Source organism: Panthera leo, chromosome B1 (genome assembly GCF_018350215.1).
Source record: "Panthera leo isolate Ple1 chromosome B1, P.leo_Ple1_pat1.1, whole genome shotgun sequence".
Classification (NCBI taxonomy): domain Eukaryota; kingdom Metazoa; phylum Chordata; class Mammalia; order Carnivora; family Felidae; genus Panthera; species Panthera leo.
The window spans coordinates 162,937,982-162,958,516 of NC_056682.1; the positions used below are offsets into that span (position 1 = coordinate 162,937,982).

Here is a 20,535-nt window from a genome sequence, read left to right on the forward strand (position 1 = left end):
ACATTTACCATTTTCTTGCTGACAAGTGACCATTTTTGTCTGGTTCTCAGTCCACCTTTTGGCCATTTCTTCCCATGACAGGAGATGCCAATTATATGGATCAAGAATAGATATTAGCAGCAGATTCATTTTTTTTAGAAAGCACAACGGTGTCTCTTCCTGTCTCCCAGATCTTTGAGATTCTCTGAACGGAGTCCTTCTCTGATAGCCTGAGAACGAGAGAAGGCTATAGAATGATGACAGAGCCACAGGTATATGTGGAGCCTGATCCTCGCACCCCAAACAGCTTACCTTGTCGGACTGGACTTCCGTCACTTTTCCTAATTGCAGCGGGCCCGTCTGGGCCTTCCGGGAGAAATGGGTGTTGTGTCGCTAGTGGCCACTTTGCCCTTAGCGGTGCGTTCGATTGCCCTGCATAGCATTTGGTTAAGCTCAGGGGCTCCCAAGCCTGACTCCTGGGTTCAAGTCCTAGCTCTGCCGCTTACTGCCTGTGGTTCTTGGGCAGATTTTTAATCATTGTAAACTTCATGCTCCTATCCGTTAAGTAGGCGTTGTAACAGTACTTACCTCTAGGATTGTTGTGAGAATGAATAGTGCGGTCCCTGGCACTTAATAGGAGTACCCAGTAACTTCTCATCATCACGTTGGAGCTTTCAACTTGGGTTCACATGGCTTACCAATCTGATGCATTTGGGAAGGGTTTTAAAGTATATCGTTCCATTATTCACAGTATTCCTTGGACGTTTCACTTTCCCAGTTAAGGCATTTCTCTGAGCGCCACATTTAAAGCTTCAACTATGTACACTCCCCCCCCCCCCGCCCCCCACCTTCATTTCTCTCCTCCCTGAGGTCCACACCCTCATTTCCTGATTTGTTGTTCATCACTGCGCTTACCGCCTTCCTGTATACTGTCCATTGTATTTGCTTTTTCTTTCTGGCTGTCTTCACTAAAATGTGAGCTCCGTGAGTGTGGGCTTCCTTGTCTGTTTTGTTCACTGTTTCATTGTCACTGCCTGGAATAGTACCTGGCACATAGTGGGCGTGCAGTAAATCGTTATCAGAATGAAGACGTTGACTTTGAGAGTGGTGATATGATTCTCTACACCACCAAGTATTATAAAAGCTGCTGGGCTTACAATGTTTTATTCACAAGCTCTTAATGATAATTTGCTTATTTGCCTATCTCAAACCAACTTTACTAATAGAAGATCATCGAAGTCAGGTAGAATGGGTTTGAAGGGATGATTACATTGGATGAAGAGAAGAATAAGGCTGACATTATTAATTCCTTTACCGACTTACTTCTGACACTTTTTTTTCCCAGCACAAACAGCACTAACCACCACGAGGGCGAGAGAGATGCTGATCTCAATAGTGGACTCTCTTAAGAGTCTATTGTCCATTTTATGTACAATAGAAACTTTGTTATTTTTCTCTTTCAGGGCACCAATGCCTCTGCTCTGGAAAAAGACATTGGTCCAGAGCAGTTTCCAATCAATGAACACTATTTTGGATTGGTCAATGTAAGTATATAAAGATGTCTTATTTTTATCAAATGTTTTAGAGTACTTGAAGCAACTCCATGGCAGTTTCTCTTATTACCAATTTTTAAATAATTGTTCATGCGCCCTAGTTCCTAGAAATGGCAGGTGTTGGGGAGGAGAAATTTAGTTCAGTTTTTCAAAGTGTCAGTTGTCCCAGAAAAAAGGGTTTAATTACTGCATTGTTGGGTCACATTCTTACTTTTTTCCCCGGTGCTCATGAGATTTCCTTTGTAACTTTTGGAATAATTTTATTAGCCTTTATGGCCAAATCTGCTTGTATCATGTGGGTGAGCTGGTCTTTGGCCAGTCTCTGTTTCAGTATGCATGAGTACAGAGTTTTAAAAGTGTTACCAGCTCATCACCAGGAACTGTTTAACAATCAAACTTGATGCTGGTACTGAAAGCAGGGGTGGATTGTGGGGGGGGGAAGACTGGGACCAATTTATCTCCCAATTCCTGGGCCTTGTCTTATCTGTGCTCAGCAATGCTGCCTTGCATGTGACCACACTTAGGCTCTGCCTCCTTGATGAGTTGGTTATGACTAAGTCGTTAGGCGATGTTACCCAATACCCTTGTGAGCTTTCTTCCTCACCTGATCCGTCCCCTCTGGGGTAAAGGTTTTCCACCTCATAAGCACCTGGTTTTCTGGTACAACCGCTCTGAGCAGAATCTGTCAGTACCCAGGTGTAACAGCTAGTAATTTCCACTGGGGAAGCCAGAAGTATTCTCAGTGAACAAATGCCCCTTGTGGCATAATGGAAAGAACATTGGCTTTGAAGTAATATAGCCCTGAATTCTGCCTGTGCTGCTCACTAGCTGTGTGATCTAGAGCAAGTCACTGGGCCTCTTTGAGCCTCCATTTCTCCATCTGTAAATTGGACACCATAATAATATCTTTCTCTTGGGTTATAATGAAGGATCAGTGAGCAAGCTCCTACTGAAGACCCTGACACAAGGCTGAGGCACATTGTGGACACTCCGTAAACGTTAATTTCTTTTCCTTCCCAGAGTCATCCACTGGATCGGGGCCAAGTATTACTAAAGGGTGTCTAGGCAAAGGCGGATACACTGAGTCAAAGAGAAAAGGATGGAAGAAGGAAGGCTAAAGTACTAGAATATAGGGCATTCTGTTGGCGAAATACGGACTTCCAATTTGAAATGTTTTTTTTTTTAACATTTATTTATTTTTGAGAGACAGAGAGAGACAGGGCGTGAGCAGGGGAGGGGCAGAGAGAGAGGGAGACACAGAATCTGAAGTAGGCTCCAGACACTAAGTTGGCAGCACAGAGCCCAACGCGGGGCCCAAACCCAAGAGCCGTGAGATCATGACCTGAGCCGAAGTTGGACACTCAACCGACTGAGCCACCCAGGCGCCCCTGGACTTCTAACTTTAATACAGTTTTTTTAGCCATTATGCACAGGCCTCTGCTGAGCTCTATGAAGATAGTTGTTCAAGTTGTGGAAAATTCTGCCCTGGCTGGGGAAAATACAAACGAGGAAAAAAAGAATTAAGTCCATTTCCTAGTTTGTGGAAGCATTGTGAGATTACATTTATTAATAGCTTCGTTTATGTTCACTTCAAATGGTAATTCATGAAAGTTCCAGCTTCTCTTTAAAAAGAGGTTTGTCTCCTATTACATAATTATGTCAAAGTAGATTAAAATATGTAAAAATAGGAAATGTTCTCTCTTAGCATACGTAGAAATGTCACATTAAGTATGGCGGAGCATCTGTCTCACCCTTGGGAAAATGACACACAAGCCAACAACCAATCTTGAGAAGATGTTCATGTTCTATTTTAATCTTACAAAGGATTTTGAGATCTATGTTATTAATCTTGTGGTTTCTTTAGATTTTTCCCTTTTTATTTTCCTCTCTGTGAAGATTCCTAAAGTGATAGTCTGGGCTGTGTTCTTCCACAGAGTTGGTGTCACAGTCTGTTGAAAACCACTGAGATGATGACTTTTCCCTTCTTTAATCATAATCTGAGTATCCGTGGTTTTTGAGAGGAACAGAATATTAGGGTGTGAGTCCTAATGTGATTGTAGGAGACCAGGAACTGAGTGCCGTTGTGTTGGGACACTTACCATCATGGCAGAAGAAAGACTGAGGGTGACTCAGGAGTTGGAGGGGAAGAAGCTGGTGGGATGACCTAGGGAGGCACCTCTTTGCCCCATTGCTCTGGAGTAAGTGAGGACATGGGGTCTGAAGCAATGCGCAGGGGTGCCAGAATCTTGGGAGAGTAAGACTAAAACAAGTCCCCATGTAGATGAGGCTGCTTCAGCTGACCAACTGGTTCTTTTTCTTGGATTCTTTCTGATTTGGATTTTTATTTTCCACCATAGGAGTTTAGATATGTCGTAATGTGGCCTCTCTTATTTATTTAATTATTGTTACTTTTCAGTGTTTATTTATTTGGAGAGAGAGAGAGACATACAAGTGTGAGTAGGGTACGGGTAGCAAGAGAGGGAGACACAGAATCCGGAGCAGGCTCCAGGATCTGAGCTGTTAGCCCAGCACCTGATGCAGGCGCTCGCACCTATGAACCATGAGATTATGACCTGAGCTGAGGCTGGTCGCTCTACTTACTGACTGAGCCACCCAGGCACCCCCTACAACATGGCCTCTCTTATTTAGCCAGCTACTTTCCTTCGTCACCATATTATGTCAAGTTTTCTTCTTTTCTTTTTAAGCACCAGAAGCTCCCCTTAGATTTTTTGTTTTTTTTTTTAATTAAGGCTGAGAGCTTCTTATCTATTTTGGGGACTTTCATGGGCTAGAGAGGCACCAGGCTGATATAAACCTGTATTCGTTTCCCTGTTGCTCAGATAGTCACTGGTGTGTGTTTAGAGTGGTTTGCTGGTTTTCTAACATGGCGAGCAGGCCTCCGATACTGGGAAATCTGGGCTGGCTCCTGGAGGGTGGGCTTCTCCCTCTTCCCACCGGAGGTGGCGCGTCTCCAGACCATGAACTTGAACCATCCCTGTTGTCCTTTGTCAGTTCGGAAACACGTGCTACTGTAACTCCGTGCTTCAGGCATTATACTTCTGTCGGCCGTTCCGGGAGAATGTGTTGGCATACAAGGCCCAGCAAAAAAAGAAGGAAAACTTACTGACGTGCCTGGCAGACCTTTTCCACAGCATTGCCACGCAGAAGAAGAAGGTTGGCGTGATCCCACCAAAGAAGTTCATTTCGAGGCTGAGAAAAGAGAATGGTGAGTAATGTGTTTGAAGGTCCGAAAAAAAGAGTATTCATAGTTCTGTGTATCTTCAAAATGTACCTCCCCTCTTGCTTTTTTTCATGGGAAAATGGTCTGGCCAACTACTCATAAAGGCAGATATAATTCTCCTTTTCCACCACGTATACGTAAAATAAGACTGGATAAAAAATATGCTTACAAATTCGGATTTATCATTTCGTTTTGGAATGGTCTTTTTATTTGCCGTGCATCAGGAGGGGCTTTTTTCTGGATAGGACCCATGTAAGAGAAAACTTGCCCAAGGCAGCCTTCTAGGCCGGCACACTGATTGGAATAAATAAGTTGATGCAGTAATTGAATAAAATGGTACTCTTATAAAGTTGTCGTAAGTGATTAAAATAAATGTATATTCTCTAATTGGAGACTCTGCTCTTTTAAAAATAATACCTCTGATTTTTATGCCTGAGACAATTGAAGGATATTAAGTTGATATCTGTATACTATAAAAATGCCCGGCTGTCACCTGATTTTTTTTGTCTTCTGATTTTTTTTGTTTTGTTTTGTTTTTTGGGTTGTTTGTTTTTTTTTTTTTTTTTTTTTTGGTTTTTTTTGGGGGGCGGGGAGTGGTGGTGGGGACTAGGTTATTCCAGAAGATTTGCATTGGTAATTTCTATGACTAGAAATAGTTGGTATGGCAACTCGTGTTTATCCTAGATTTCAGCCTTACTCCAACAGACTTGCACAGTTAATCAGATGTTTGTTTTATAAAGTCTCATTTAATTTGATTGCTGTCTCTTAACGTTGTTGTAGTTTATACGTGCCAGAATAAAAATAATGTGAGCAGGAGGCAGAGCGCCCCCGAGTCTTGTCGCGAACGTGATTAATAACGAAGTTTCACAGCTGCATTCATCTCTTGATTGTCCCTACGGCAGGGAACAGCAGTAGGCTTCTGGAATCACTCGTATTTGGTTTCAGAACACTATCAGATAGACACATATATCCCTCATCTCCCATATGTGTTTCGTTTAAGCTGCTTCCAGTCTGGTCCAGGGCTTAATATGATCTTTGGGAAGAGACCCCTTTCGCTCTAGATAAAAAACAAAATGAATAATTGATCATTGGTGGTCACATCATATTAAATATTGATATTTTATCAGGGAGCTTATCAAATAATTTCTTGGGGTTTTTTTTTTTTGTAGAACAAATAAAAATTTTGGTAGCTTTTTATATACATGATGACTTTTAGGAGACATGGGAAATTTAGTTCTTGGTGGGTGGTGAGAAAAATGAACAAGATTCTTTTAAAATGTACCCATTAAAGTTGGAAAATAGAGATGAATATATGTGATACCTGTCCACTGGACATTTCAATATAGAACTGAAGCGTGGTGTGTAAAATGGAGGATCGTGTTTGCTTTTCAAGAACCAGAGACTGAAACGATGACCTTCTCTTTTCCAGATCTCTTTGATAACTACATGCAGCAGGATGCTCACGAGTTTCTAAATTATTTGCTAAACACTATTGCGGACATCCTGCAGGAAGAGAAGAAACAGGAAAAACAAAATGGAAAATTAAAAAATGGCAACATGAATGAACCTGCAGAGAATAATAAACCAGAACTCACCTGGGTCCATGAGATTTTTCAGGGAACGCTCACCAATGAAACTCGATGCTTAAACTGTGAAACTGTGAGCATTATGAGGGCTTTCATGTAATTCGCTTGTGCGTATTTGTACAGGCCGTGGTGTGTGTGAGTGCATTGTCTGTGAGTGTAAGCACCTGGCACTTGTCTTCAGGATATGCAGACAGTTCTGTTTATGTATATGAGCAAACTTGTGGAAGCGTGTCTCCATCCAAGATGTCTCAGCTGTGGCTAAAGTAGACTGATGAGGGAAAATCTCAAAACTTGGATGTCTTTGGATCATGGGCAGATTAAGGGTGCACATATTGAACAAACTAAGGGTGCACAAATTAAGGGTGCCAATTAAGGGTTAAACTAGACTTCCACCAGTTACCTTGAAAAGATTTTGCTCGTGCGGAGGTCATGTGAGGCTTAGAACAGACCATCCCTCCAACTTGAAAGGAATCAGCTATGGGATGGTGAACTTGAAGTTGGAAGTCGGACTCGGCTTCTGATCCTGCTGCAGTTAGCTGGGTGTCTTTGGGGTGGGTCCCTCACAGCACTGTTGCAAGGGCTGGGTGGGTTCATCTGTCTGGAGGAGTCTGGCACATGGTGGGCACTTACTGTTAGTTGAATTTGAAGTCATGGTCTCCGGAGTGCGACTCAGGATGTCACATTTGCTTGGTATATTTGACTTAACTCTATGAATGGTCTCATAATTGGGAAGTGAAAAGCCCAGCTCTAGAGCCGGGCTGCTGAGTTTGTATGCTGGTTCTGCCATTCCTCAGTTATGGGACCCTGGGCGTATTATTCAGCCTCTCTATCTTCACTCTCCTCATCTGTAAATTGGGGACGATGAGAGCACCTATGTCATAGGGTTGCGTGGGAGGGTGAAATGAGTTAACAGTTGGAAAGCACATAGGGCCATGCTTGGCATGTAGCAAATATGCCATAAATGTCAGCTGTTATTATTTACTATAACTGCTAACAACGTAGAAGGCCTCCGAGTTCGTTAGGAATCTCAGAGTTTCTTCACATCATATGAAAAATTCTGTAGGATTGTGCATTTTTCTGGGGGGAGAGAGAGAGTCGCTCTCATTAGTTTTTGCTAAGGGGCTAGGACCCAGAAATGGTTAAAAAATGTGGATTTAAGTGGGAGGTTCTTTGGTTTTTTTTGGCAGTCTTTCTTCTGTCCTTTTAAATAATTTTTGAATCAACATTCTGATCTGTTCATTGTAGAAACAACTAGAAAGCATAGCTAAGCAAAAAGAGAAAAGAGACTAAAAGTTACCAGTGATCTCCCTACCCAGAGATGATAAATTTGTAACATTTTCTAAAAATTGTGATCACATTTGCCCAGAGAGAACCACTTGAACATTTTGAGATACATCCTGCCAAAACGTTTTCTACACATACTTTTCTATCTAGAGATCTTTCCTCCCTCCCTTTCTCCTTCTGTCCCTTTATATTTTATATTCCAGTACAATCCAAATGAATACGGAAGTAGAATAGTAGAGTAAATCCCATATGAGTATTACTATGATTGTTAACACGTCGGCCTGTCTTGATCATTTCGTTTCATGCCTCCCCTACTCCCCCCCCCCCCCCCCCCCCGACCCTTGGCAAACTGGTCATTTTAAAGCAAATCTCAGATAACATATCACTTCCTTTGTAGTTCCTTTACTACTTTGTTACAGATCTCTAGAAGGTAAGAAAAAACATTTTAAACAAAAGTACAATACCGTTATCACACCTAAAAAGAATTCCTTTAAATCATTATTAACTTAGTGTTTAAGTTTCTCAGTTTATGTCTCTGTCTTTTTTTTTTTTTTTTTAAAGCAGTTGGTTAATTCACATCAGGATCCAAATGTCCACACACTGCATTTAGCCAGTATGTGTCTCAATCTATAAATTACCACCCACTGTTCCCCTTCCTTCCTTCTTTCCTTGCAATTTAGTTGTTGAAGAAATCAGGTTTGTCTTGTAGAATTTCCCACATTCTGGAAGCATCCTGGGGTGTTAACAGGTACGGGAAAATGGCAGTAGGTTTCTACCGTCCTATTCTTTGTTCTTATTTAACCCTCCTATTTTATATTCCTTTTTCTTCCTTCTGTTCTTTTATATCAATGAATTCTTCTCCCCCACCCCACCCCCCTTCTGCATCTTTTGTATTGTTAGTTTTAACTTCTCTCAGAGGTTACTCTGGACTCCATGATATACATCTTTGCCTTAATTTTTTACCACTTTCCCAACATGGCTAGAACCTGTGGCATACTTCATTCCCTTTTCCTTCTTTTGTGTTACTGTTTTCTGATGAACTCATGAATTTTAGCATTTTACATGTTTTAATCCATTGCAGTTTTTTATTCTTCTTGGTAATGTATTTTTAGAATACCTTCATGTCTTTTAAACATCAAAATTAGAGCTATATTGTAAATATTATAATCTGCAGATGTATAGTCTGTTTCTTTCCTTCTTCCCTCTTTTTAATAAGGGAGGATTCCTTGGTACCATCGTCACCTTACCTCTCGTATCTGTTCTGTCATCAGGTTCTGTCTGTTGTATCTCTTTTTTCTTTCTTTTTTTTTTTAAAGTTTATTCTGAGAGAGAGAGAGAGAGTGGGTGAGCAGGGGAGGGGCAGAGAGAGGGGGAGAGAGAGAATCCCAAGCATGCTCCGTACTGTCAGCACAGAGCGTTGTATTATTATTATTTAATTTTGATTTTATCTTATTTATGTAAGTAAATGTATTTATTTATTTATTTATTTATTTATTTATTTTTTAATGTTTATTTTTGAGAGACATCGGGGGGCGGGGTGCAGAGAGGCAGGGGGACAGAGGACCTGAAGCAGGGCTCTGTGCTGACAGTGGAGAGCCCGGTGCGGTGCTCGAACTCACGAACCATGAGATCATGACCTGAGTCGAAATCAGATGCTCATCTGACTGACCAGCCAGGAGCCCCAAAATGTTTATTTATTTTTGAGAGAGAGAGAGAGAAAGACAGAGCATGAGCAGGGGATGGGTAGAGAGAGAGGGAGACACAGAATCTGAAGCAGGCTCCAGGCTCTGAGCTGTCAGCACAGATCCCGACTCAGGGCTCAAACCCACGAACTGTGAGATCATGACCTGAGCCAAAGTCAGACGTACAACCAGCTGAGCCACCCAGGCACTGCTCTTTTTAATCCTCTACTTCTCTCAGCCCCCACTATCACACCCTGGCTCAGGCCCCCTCAGCTCTTGGCAGGTGGTCTCAGTTAAATTGCAGTAACTTCCTATTGGGATTTTCTGCCTTTTCTCTTGCCTCCTGCGTGTTACTGTCCTACTAACCTATAGCAGTCTATCGGTGCTTTGAGTGTTTGGTAGAACTTGCAACTTACTTTTGCATCCCTAAAATGTATCATTCCATTTGGCTTTTTTTTTTTTTTTTATCTTGATATGAATGAAATCATACAATATGTATTCTTTTGTGTACTGTTTTTTGGTTTTGCATTGTTGTATCCCTGGTAAGATTCTTTTGTGTTGTTGCAGGATTCTTTAGTTCATTCATTTTCATCACCATATAGTATTCATTCCATTGTATGAATATACCACACACCACACACTTTACTAATTCATTTCACTCTTGGTGGATATTTGGTTGTTTCCAATTTGGGGCAACTCCGAGCAATGCTGCTGTGAACCTTACAGTACATATAATCTAGTGGACGTAAATCTCCCTCTCTCTCTCTCTCTCTCCCCCCTCTCTCTCCCCCTCTTTCTCCCTCCCCCCCCTCCCTCCACACACACACACACACACACACACACACACACACACACACACACGTATATGTATGTATATATCTATGTATTAATCATACGGTATGCTAATCAGAAAATGTTAAATCCCCAAAATGGTTGTACCATTTTACACATCCAGTATATGACCATTCTCCTTTCTCCACATTCTTGTCTATATCTACTATCCTTTGAGAGAGCCTTCCTTAGATGGCTTCACTTTGGATAATACAGTGACTTTGTAGCTGAATACTCTTTTATTACTCTCCCCACCCCCACCCCCCCCCAACCCACCTCACATCTGCTATGTAAAGTCACAGATACTGAGGATATAATGAGAACCTTGCCTTTCTGGAACTTTCAACATGGAAGACAGGCATTAATAACAAAATAAATAATTAGTTTTGCAATTAAGATTATAAAATGCTGTGAAGGAGAAGTACCAGATACTCTGCGAACTTATGCTACATGAACCAGAACAGTGGGGCATCGCATGTCTTCATTTAGCCAAGAAGCCTGCAGCAGACAGTGTGGCTGGTCTGGTCCTTTTGGTTATCTTTGAAATTAACACGGTTACTAAATCTATCTTGTGGAAAACTAAGTGAGAGTTTTCAGGAAGGCTCAGATAATAGGCTTAGTCACATTTGTAGTTTCTTTTTTTTCTTTTTGTCTGTGAACAGTTATTTGAGCCCAACAAATGCAAATTCCGCACTCTCAGACATTTGTATGGCAGTAACTATCACTTAGCCTGTTATTTCCTAAAGGGTTACCATAGATGTGATGCCTATGCCCAAAGATACCCTTCAGAACTTTTGGGTGATGGGTGCCTGGGTGGCTCAGTCGGTTGGGCGTCTGACTTTGGCTCAGGTCATGATCTCACGGTTTGTGGCTTCAAGCCCTTTGACGGGCTCTGTGATGACAGCTCAGAGCCTGGAGCCTGCTTTGGATTCTGTGCCTCCCTCTCTCCCACTGTTCCTCCCCTGCTTGCACTGTGAGTCTCTCTCTCTCTCAAAGGTAAATAAAGATTAAAAAACAAATTAAAAAAAAATTTGGGGTGAGACCAAATTTGTTTGGGATAATGGGATTCTAATTATACAACCATTATACTTGGTGGAAGTGAATGTGAATGTGTGAGTGTATCGTTTTGTTTTGTTTTGTTTTGTTTTTGTGTGAGTGTATCTTTATGGAGGATGGCACACTCTGAAAAACCTGTGTTTTTTAAAAAGGGATTCGATTTGTGGCAGGAGTTTTCTGTGGAGTTCCTTAGGTGGTCACCTTCATTTCATAGATCCTTTAACTGGATGGGATCCTAGGAGTCATCTAATCCTTCCCTACCAGTGCCCGAGTCCCTTCTGTGACATCCTAGCCAGTTGGTCACCAGCATCTGCTTGGACTCTGTCCAGAGATGGGGAACTCAATCTTCCCAGCAGTGCATTCCATTTTTAGAAAGCTTTAATTGTTAGAAAAGCCCTCTACTTTCTAAGAAAATACAAAGCCTGCAGGCTTTGTTGTTGTTGTTGTTGTTGTTGTTGTTGTTGTTGTTGTTGTCGTTGTCGTGGTCATCGTGTTGTAGTCCTCGTCGTTGTAAAATGTCGAGGACTTAGTGTAAAAGAAGACCTAACATTTAAGTTTTCCTTCACTGGCTGAGAAATAGGGGGCAGCCTTTGAGTCAGGTCCTCTGCCCAAGGCAAGCAGCCTTTAGATGGTGCTTGAGTCACATTTGTGAAATCTCACAGTGGGATTCAACTGCACTAGATCCTAAGCGGCAAATGAGCCCCTGGGGGAGCAGGGAGGGAGCCTTGCCATTGTAGCCACCTCAGCCAATTGTGCAAAAAACTCTTTGTGCGGGCTTTCATGCTTTTAGAAAACAGTGATTGTTTTTTTTCTTGGTCTTACCCTTTGTGAATGTTGCTTGTGATTGCAGTGCAAAATGTCAACTGCGAGATTTATGGAGACAAATAGTTTCCCTCTTCAATAGACTTGGAGAAACTGTTTTAAGGGGGGTAATTCAGTGCAGACTTTCCCAGATAACCTTGATCTAGGCACTTCAGAATTGCAGCATGGGGATTTTCCAGCCTAGTCTCAGTGCTCCTTTGGTTGTCCTTTGCTTGGTTTATAAGATTTGCTGGGCCATTTGGAGCTTAATTTTGTTGGTGTTAATTTCCCCCCTTTCCATTTAAGCTGGGGTTTTGCTTTGCAAACTGGTGGTTTTTAGTGCTTCTCGGGGGCTTTAAGGCACATTTATATCTGTCGCTGGAGCCAAAAGGGTGTCTAAAGAACTGCTTTATTAAGTACCAATTGTACGGCTCCTTCTTGCTTATTTGCAGAGGTTAACACTGATTCAGTAGAGCTTCTGAGCTCCTCTGTAAGAGGAGGAGTTGGGGTGGGTGGTGCGGCCAGGTGACATCACTCACTGGTGCTTCTGAGTCCCTCAGGTGGGCTTTTGTTACCACTTTTCCTAAGCCCACTGCTTTGGCACTGCTCTAAGGTAGCACATCTTCAGTTCCTGGCCGATGGGCGTCGAATAGCCCCCTGGCCTTTTCCAACAGGCCAAGGAGAGGCATCTGGGGACTCGAAGCACATTTGAATATGATGTTAATTACTTAGAGCCCTTGGAAAGCTCCTAATTTATATGTATACCTTATATATTAATTTGTTTTATGAATTGATTTGTGATTTGTTAAAACGAAGAGCAGGTAGGGTCACTTAATTTTCCTAGATACCTTTTCAACTAGTTTTTGGGGGAACTCCATGCCCAGAACTAGGGGAGAAGAAAGGAGAAGAAGATGTAGCCTGTGCTTGCTGAGAGTATTGGAGCCTTAGTGACATATATGTTTCCTTGGAGACAAGCTGTATTTTCACTTAGACCACAATGAGATCCTTGTGTGTGGGAAGAAAATGGTTTCATTATCTGGCAGCTTTCTGGGAAGATAGAAAGGGAAAAAAAAAAAAAAATTGCTTGATCACCCATTGCTTTTGAGTATGTCAGTCTGAGTCAGAGGGAAGAAGAATCCTGATGGAAGTGGTTTAGAGCCATTTTTTCATATTCCCCACGGGGATGATCTACCTGAGCGGTGCTTTCTGACACTGTAAATTCTGGAAGCAGGTTACACTGGGAATTGGGAAAGTTACAGTAAGCTTCTTAATTTCTCTAATCAGGCTTGTACCTTTCTCCGCTCCCTAAAATAATTAAGTAGAGAAAAGATTGGCATCCAGCAAGAAACCATGTTTCTTTGTTTTTGCCCCCTTCAAATAAAAGCTTTCTTAGAACCTGATCCTCCCTCTCTAAATGATGTATGATTTCAGTTAGCCGCAAATCTGTTTATTTTCTCCCAGACAAGGACCATTTAGGTTTAAAAAGTTTTACTAATTAAAAAAAAAAAATGCAATACCTATGGATTATTATTATTATTTATTTATTTTTTGCAAATCATACACAGGCATGTTTAAAATGAAAATCATTTATAATTCTGTTTTCCAGATGCCACTATTGGCATTTAGATATCTTTCCACTTGTTCAGTTATATATTCATTCATTTAGTGAATATTTATTGGGTAATAAATATAAATATTACCCAATAAGTATTTATTGGGTAATAAATGCTGGAAATTATTTTAAGTACTAGGGATATAGCATTTAAAACAAGCTGAAAAGATAGTCCCTGCTCTTTTGTTTACTAAGATGCACATTTAAACCTATACATTTCCCTTTACTGCTTTAGCTAGATCCCACAAATTCTGATTTTTCTTTGTCATTAGTTGAGAATATTTTCTAATTTCTCTTGTGCTTTTTTCCCTTTGATCCATACATTACTTAGAAATGTGCTGTTTAACTTGCAATTATTTAGGATTTTCCTGGACACCTTCATTTTATTGATTCAAAACTCAATTCTCTGTGGTTAACGGGAAGATAGCCTGTGTCATTTCAGTCTTTTAAAATTAATGTGACATGTTTTGTATCCTAACACATGGTCTATCCTAGTAAATGTACCTGAAAACGAGTCTCTCAACCTTGGAACTATTACTATTTAAAGTCAGATAACTCTTTGGGTGCTACCCTGTGTATCATGGGATGTTTAACAGCATCCCTGGCTTCTACCTGCCAGATGCCAGTAGCATTCCCCAAGATGTGACAGTGGAAATGTGTCCAGATGTTGCCAAGTGTTCCCGGGAAGGAAAAGTTTCCCTTGCTGAGAACTACTGGGTTGAACAGGATATAGATATTGCAGTTATTGGATACATTATTCACATAACAGAGTTCTTCACATTTTCTATGATTTTTCTTGATTTTCCCGACTAACCTTTCTATCAGCTGCTGAGAAAAGGGGTTTAAAATATCTATGATTATGGGGTTATTTTATTTCTTCCTCTAATTCTGTCAGCTTTTGCTTCATAAGTCTTTTACTTTTTAAAAAACTTTATTGAGGTATAACATGTGCCATAAAGTTCATCCATTCAGTAATTTTTAAAGTAATTTGGTGAGTTGGGGTACCTGGGTGGCTCATTCGGTTGAGCATCCGACTTTGGCTCAGGTCATGATCTCGCGGTCCGTGAGTTCAAGAGCCTCGTCAGGCTCTGTGCTGACAGCTCGGAACCTGGAGCCTGTTTCAGATTCTGTGTCTCCCTCTCTCTCTGCCCCTCCCCGACTCATGCTCCGTCTCTGTCAAAAATATATAAACATTAAAAAAAATTTTTTTTTTAAGTAATTTGGTGAGTTGTGCAGCTATCATCATAATCTGGTTTTAAAGCATTTCTGTCACACTAGTAAGATCCCTTGTGTACCCAGCAATTAATCTCTGTTGCAAGCCCCAGGCCACCACTAATGTTTAATGTAATTATTGGTGTGGTTGGGTTTGGGGCTCCCATTTTATTATTTGTTTTCCATTTATCTCCCCTCAGTTTTTTATTCTTCTGTTCCTCCTCTGCTTTTTTTTTTTTTTTAATTTTTTTTTTTTTTTTTAACATTTACTTATTTTTGAGACAGAGAGAGACACAGCATGAACGGGGGAGGGGCAGAGAGAGAGGGAGACACAGAATCGGAAGCAGGCTCCAGGCTCTGAATCATCAGCCCAGAGCCCGACGCGGGGCTCGAACTCACAGACCGCGAGATCGTGACCTGAGCTGAAGTCAGAAGCTTAACCGACTGAGCCCCCCAGGCGCCCCCCTCCTCTGCTTTTAAAAAAAAAGTATTTTAATACATGTATATGTTGAGTATATGTACATATACTCATATGTTCATATATGCTTATATGAACAATTCCATTTTAATCTTCCTCTTAGTGTGCACTTGTGTGTGTATTATGGTTTGGTTGTTTCTCTAGAGATTACAATATATAAACTTTACTTTTCACAGTCCACTTACGACTAATAATGTCACTGTGCACATAAAACATAGCTTGTTACTGTACAGGCATATGCCTTCCGCCTACCCCCACCATACCTTGTCCTTATGCTGTAGTTGTTATATGTTTTACATTTATGCACATTATAAACCCCACAGGGCAATGTCAAAATTAGTATATATTTTTTTAATGTTTATTTTTGAGAGAGAGAGGGAGCGGACAAGGGACAGAGAGAGGGAGACAGAAAATCTGAAGCCGGCTCTGCGCTGAGAGCAGAGAGCCCGACGTGGGGCTTGAACTCATGAACTGCGAGGTCACGACCTGAGCTGAGGTCGGACGCTTAACTGAATGGAGCCCCCCAGGCGCCCCCAAAATTATTGATGCTCTTCACTCTGTCTTGAGGCTCTGGATTTCCATCTGGTATCATCTCCCTTCGGCCTGAAGAACTTCCTTTAGCCTTTGTTGCAGTGCAGGTCTGTAAATAATGAATTCTCTTTGTTTTACCTTCATTCTTGAAAGATCTGTTTTTGGACTCTTAAGAGTTCTGCGTTGACAGTTTTTTCTTTTAGCACGTTAAAGATGTTGTTCCACTGTCTCTGGCCTCCGTAATATCTGATGAGAGAGCAGCTTCCAATTGAATCATTATTTTGTAATGTGTCATCTTTCTCTAGATGTTTTCAAGATTTGCTTTTTACCTTTGGCTTGTAATGGTTTGACTGGGATGTGCCTTGGCTGGCCTTCTCTGTATTTATCCTACGTGGTCTTTGTTGAGCATCTTGAGTCTATAAATGTATATCTTTTACCCAGTCAGGAAATATTTAGCCATTATTTTTTAAATAGCTTTTCTGCCCTATTCTCTCTCCTTCCTTCTGGGACTCCAGTTATATGTATGATATTTTCTAACAGTTCTCTGAGTATCTGTTAATTTTTTATTCCAATCTACTTTTTCTTTATTCTTCTCATTGGGTAATTTTCATTGATTTGTCTTCAAATCCACTTTTTCTTTCTTCTGTCATCTCCGGTTCATTGTTAGGTCCATCTCACATATTAATTTTTCAGTTCTGGAATTTCCATTTGATTCCTTTTTTTTCTTATTTCTCTGCTGAGATGTCTTGGTTTTTTTCGTTCATTGTGAGTATATTTTACTTTACTGAGGATAGTTAGAAGAGCTTCTTAAAAATTCTTATCTGCTAAAAAAAAATTCTTGTCTGCTAATTTTAACATCTGCGTCATCTAAGGATCGGTGTTAGTTGTCTTAAGAATGTCTCCCATTTTCCTGGTTCTTCACACACATTGTAAGTTTGAGTGATATCTAGGACACTAAGGATGTAAAATTTGAGAGTCCTTGGGTTCTATTATTTTTTCTTCAGTGATTATCGTGTTTCTTGAACTTCAGCAGGCAGTTTTTCTTGGTTGGACTCCAACTACCGATCTGTTTCTTACAGCCACTTGAATCTTGGGTCAGCCCTTTTGTCTGTAGCCGAGTTGCTGAGAGTGTATCCTGTGCATAATGTGCTCAGGAGTCAGGCAGAGATGAGGACAGACAGAGTCGGGGATACCTTCCCAGACTCATTCCCTTCTTGCCAGTAGACATGGCTTCCCAGATTCAGTTTTCTGGTTCCAAAACCAAACAGACTGCATTTGTTTCCCAGATAAAGGCTGTGAAACCATAAGGTTATTGTATACAACTGTCTTCCTTCAGGTACGGACTTCCCTGTGTTTACTCTCTTAACACTTTCAGGTAGCTTCTTTTATTTATAGTTCTCTGAGCTTTATATAGTTTTCTGGAGGAGCGTTGAAATCATAAGATTTTAGTCATTACTAGAGCCAGTCTTGAACTTTCATTTTAGTGAGGGAGAGTCAGACAATAAAAAAAAAATACAAATAAAACATTTATAATGTGAAGCAGTTGTATCAGTTATCTATTGCCTTGTTACAAACCACCCCAAAACTGAGACTTGAATCAACTCTTGTTCATTGTAATTCATTCAACTGTGGGTTGGCTGAGGGTCACCTGATCTAGGCTGGACCTGGCTGAACCCGGGTATTTCTGTTTCAGCTGACTCACTTGTATGTCTACAGGCTAGCTACACGTTTTGTTCTAGCCTGGTCTTGTCTGGGGCACCTTAGTGAGAACGGCTCTCTTCCATGGGTCAGTCTCTCATCTTCTTCCTGGGGATGGTGGGCTACCCTGGGCTTATCTTTCTTATGGCGCTGATAGAAATGAAGTGAGTGATTTCATAAGTCCTTGTTCAGGCTTCTGCTCATAACGTGTCCTCTAATATCCCACTGGCCAAAGCATTCAGATGGCTGAACTCAGAATCAAGGATAGGGAAGCTTGTCTCTTGATGGGAGGATCTGTAAAGTCATATGGCGAAGAAGCCAGTATAGGCAGTGGTGAAGATCTGGGGCTTTTTATGCATCCTACCGTAGCAGTAACAAGTGCCATTAAAAAACAAAGGGGGGGGGGGCAGAATGACGTAGTGTGTGTATATGTAGAAGGGCATGTATATGTGTGTAGATGTATATGTGCCTTTTTTATACAAAATTGGAATTAGCCTATAGATGGTAGTATAGCCTACTTATTCATTTAATGTGGTACGCACCATGCAGTAAACCTTTCCCAGCTCTTAGACCATGTTAGGCCATTTATAGTTTTTATACCCCTCTCTGACTTAGTGACTGCTTTCCTTTTTTTTTTTTTTTTTTTTTTTTTTGTAAGTTTATTTATTTATTTTGAGAGAGAAGGAGCACAAGCACGGGAGGGGCAGAGATAGAGAGGGAGACAGACTCCCAAACAGGTTCCGTGCAGTCAGCGTAGAGCCTGACGTGGGGCTTGAACTCCTGAACCGTGAGATCATGACCTGAGCCGAAATCAAGAGTTGGACACTTAACCAACTAAGCCACTCAGGTGCCCCGACTTTTACTTTTGAAAGCACTTTATGTGTGTTGTTTTATCCTTTCGACAGCCCTATGAGATTGATATTCTTACTGTCCCCACTTTACAGATGAGGAAACTGAGCTACACCGAGGCTAAGTGGCCTTAAGTCATCCACTGCATGGTGGCAGAGACAGGATATGGAACTGGAAAGTTCATATCTTGCCTCAATACCCTTCCTTGTGTATACTAATGGAAATATAAAAGAGTGTGCCCACACTCTGAATATTTCTGTAGAGAATGGCCTAGCGGTAGAGTGTTGGGTCATAGGGTAAATGCCACACTTCAAGGAGTGTTTTCTCATTTGGTTGCCAATTGGCGGAACACTTCAAGGTTGTTGCTGAGCTAGTTTGCTCCTCCCACTGCAGAGAGTAAAATGCCAGGCTGCCAGTGAACTTCTGGCAAGTGCAAGCACTTACTCGGTGAGCTTGGATAGTACGAGAGCCAAGATCGGTGTGGTGTGAACCGTAGGGGCTGACAAACAGCTGGGCCAGGGAGCCAGCCCCTGAGAGCAGGCCGCAGCACGGGGCCCGTGTGAGCCAGGGCCCCCGGCCAGCTCCGGGCCCAGCTGTTACCACAGACAGCACAGGGCTCTGCAAATGATGGCCACTTCCCAAGCTGAGAGACAGGTGCACGTGCCGTTAGTGTGACTGTCCAGCCCGGCTCACACTAGGCTCCCTGGCCGCAGACACAGTTTGGATGACGAGGTGCAGGAGCGAGTGATTTCAAGGGATTGGCAGTTAAGCGCAGACAGCGTCACGAAGAGGTGACCCTCTGAGCCGGGGGTTTTCAAAGTCTCTTGTCCTTTCTCCATTTCCGTTTTTATCATTGTGCCAGTCTTGGCCATGCGGGTGTTTATTTGATAACTTCCTACTTTGAAATGATGGGGAAAATGAATAGAGAGGAAGAGACATCTGGTTGAGTGTTCCCTGCTAAAAGTTCTAGATCAAAGCTGGAATGGGACCGTGGGTAAATTGAGAATTTGCGATTTTCTCTAGGTCGTCTTCAGCGTAGCTGGTTGCCAGCGACTGTACAAAACCGTACATGGCTGTTTCTGCAGTCGTGGGGTTTGGTTGCCTAGGAGCATTCAAAATTTTATCTATGTCTATTATGTATTTTCTACCTAATACTTTTTTTTTTTCTTATTTTGCTTCAGGTTAGTAGCAAAGATGAAGATTTTCTTGACCTCTCTGTCGATGTGGAGCAGAATACATCTATTACCCACTGTCTGAGGTAACCTCATGAATTCTGACTGTGATCTGAGATTTGGATCAGACCGGTAAATAAGTGGGGGGGAGGGGGGGAGCGGGGAATCCTGTATTTCCTCAGGAGGTAATCTTCCTTTCTGTTAAACCCATATAATCCTATTATTTTCTGTTTCTTCTTTCCCAAGAGAGATTAAAAATAAATATATGTGGTCTAGAGAAGGATCCTGCTCAGAAGAAAGAGGATCAAGTGGAAGTCATTAGTCATTAAGTTTAAAAATAAGTTTTAGTCTTTAACACAGATGTGGGCTTTCGGCTTTCATCAGTTTCTCTCTCTCTCCTCTTTGTCTCCTTGACACAATCACACAATTAATAAATGCTGCACATACCTACCGTTACCCTTTTTTTTGTTTTTGTTTTTGTAAGCTAATATTAAAAATTATGTACTTTTGAGCGGAGACCCGGTGAGGGGAACTGCCTCTCCTCCACCTTTTGGCATTCTGTGGAGATCTTTAATAGAAGGAATTCTTCCTTGTTAGGGTTGAGAGAAGGTATGAGCCTGGAATGCAGGAACAGCTCATGTCCAGGGTTCCATGCGTGTCGTGTATTGACTTGAACATTGGAAATGTGCCCAGAGTTGACACGGAGACACGATTCCCTTTTCCCTACTCCATCCCTTCTTTCCTGTCCTGTTTTCAGTAGGTCGGGAGAGCTTAGCAGCAGCCTAGCCCTGCTATAGCCACTAGGCATGGAGGAGTGAGTGGCAGACACATTCCGGGCCCTCACAGCACTTACATCCTGGGGGGGATCCACAGGCAACGCTTGGTGCCTCGAAGAAATTTAACAGGTCCACAGAGTGCGTGGTCATGGGGGTGCCAGTGTAGATAGACCTCGTGGTCAGGGCAGGCTTCC

General features: G+C 41.7%; 1 protein-coding gene across 1 annotated transcript in view; it reads left to right on the plus strand.

Moving 5' to 3' along the window:
• Positions 1 to 20,535, plus strand: part of USP46 (ubiquitin specific peptidase 46) — a 61,360-nt gene that overhangs the window by 22,919 nt on the left and 17,906 nt on the right. Inside the window, exons 2-5 of the mRNA XM_042936399.1 lie at positions 1,443 to 1,523; positions 4,545 to 4,758; positions 6,203 to 6,432; positions 19,575 to 19,651. Of these exons, the coding sequence (XP_042792333.1) occupies positions 1,443 to 1,523; positions 4,545 to 4,758; positions 6,203 to 6,432; positions 19,575 to 19,651 (602 nt within the window). The remainder of the gene's footprint in view (positions 1 to 1,442; positions 1,524 to 4,544; positions 4,759 to 6,202; positions 6,433 to 19,574; positions 19,652 to 20,535) is intronic.